Below are 1123 nucleotides of genomic sequence, written 5' to 3' on the forward strand. Positions count from 1 at the left end.
CACCACACCTAATTTAAAAATGCTAATAAGAAAAGACGATTAAAATTGTGCAGATTTTTGAAAATGTGTGCCTTTCGGGCGCCAACTCACCCAGTTCGGCGTAGCAAAGTGCGCTGACCATGGAGGCGAAACCAGAGGCGACCCAGATGATAAGAGACATTCCTACGCTCCCCGAGTATCTGAGGACTCCCCGGGGCGACACGAAGATCCCTGAGCCTATCATGTTGCCCACGAGGAAGCCTACGCAGTCCAGCAGGCCGAGCTCTCTTTTGAGTTTGATTCCGGAGGCATTCTTCTCCGACTCGTGCCGTTGCTTCGATGAGGTTTCGGATGAGTCGGGCAAGCTGGGAGCGTCGTTCGAGGTGGCCACGGCTTGAGCTTCCTTCTCTTTCCTATTCTTGGCTTCGGTTTCGCTGTTGTTCGGTGGAATCTTTGCTTCCTGGATTCTCTCTTTATCCTTCCTGCGCGGGGGTCTTCGCACGGCCTGGGGATTTTCCTCTTCGGCTGTGGTGCGAAGCTCCTTGTGCGTTTTCGTAGGTTCGTCGCAGCCATTCTGATGCTTGATTCCAGCGTCCGAACGTGATTCATTTAGGTCAGATCCTCCGTCTATTTCATATGTCTTCACTTCGTTATCTCTCCCTGAAACTCTCTCGTTGCTTCCCCTCTCATTTTCATCCTTACATTCCTTCCCGCCTTTTGGTTTATCTCCTTCGTCGCTTTTCATTTCCTTTTCAGAATCACTCGATTTTTCTGTCTCCCCCTTTCTCTCCATATCTTCGTATCAAAGGAAGCTTATCAAGGACCCAACTGCAGTAGGAATCAGAGAGGTTCGTGGAAAATGGACAATACAAATCCTAAATCCTAAATCCTACCAGTTTATGAAGATTATAAGTGCCCGCTAGAAACACTTCGAAACACTTGGCACGAGATGCAGTCACTTATCACTGAAACAGCTGAAGTGCATTTAATGAATGTTGCAAAGTGGAACTTCGAGGCTTGAGAGAGAAAGTGATTCCTATGGCATGGCTGGCGGGCGTAGGATGCCGGGACCCACATTCGGGAGGATCTGAAGTACTGTGTTACATGATATACGCTTATATAGGTATATGGATCGACAGTTAGG

General features: G+C 48.4%; 1 protein-coding gene across 1 annotated transcript in view; it reads right to left on the bottom strand.

Annotated features, from left to right (window-relative positions):
* Positions 1-854, bottom strand: part of LOC119592433 (Y+L amino acid transporter 2-like) — a gene marked incomplete at both ends in the record, with an annotated part of 10470 nt that extends 9616 nt beyond the window's left edge. Inside the window, 1 exon segment of the mRNA XM_037941257.1 lies at positions 91-854. Within this exon segment, the coding sequence (XP_037797185.1) occupies positions 91-772 (682 nt within the window).
* Between the last annotated feature and the right edge of the window lie 269 nt (positions 855-1123).

The sequence above is a fragment of the Penaeus monodon genome, chromosome 30, assembly GCF_015228065.2.
Source record: "Penaeus monodon isolate SGIC_2016 chromosome 30, NSTDA_Pmon_1, whole genome shotgun sequence".
NCBI classification, from domain to species: Eukaryota; Metazoa; Arthropoda; class Malacostraca; order Decapoda; family Penaeidae; genus Penaeus; species Penaeus monodon.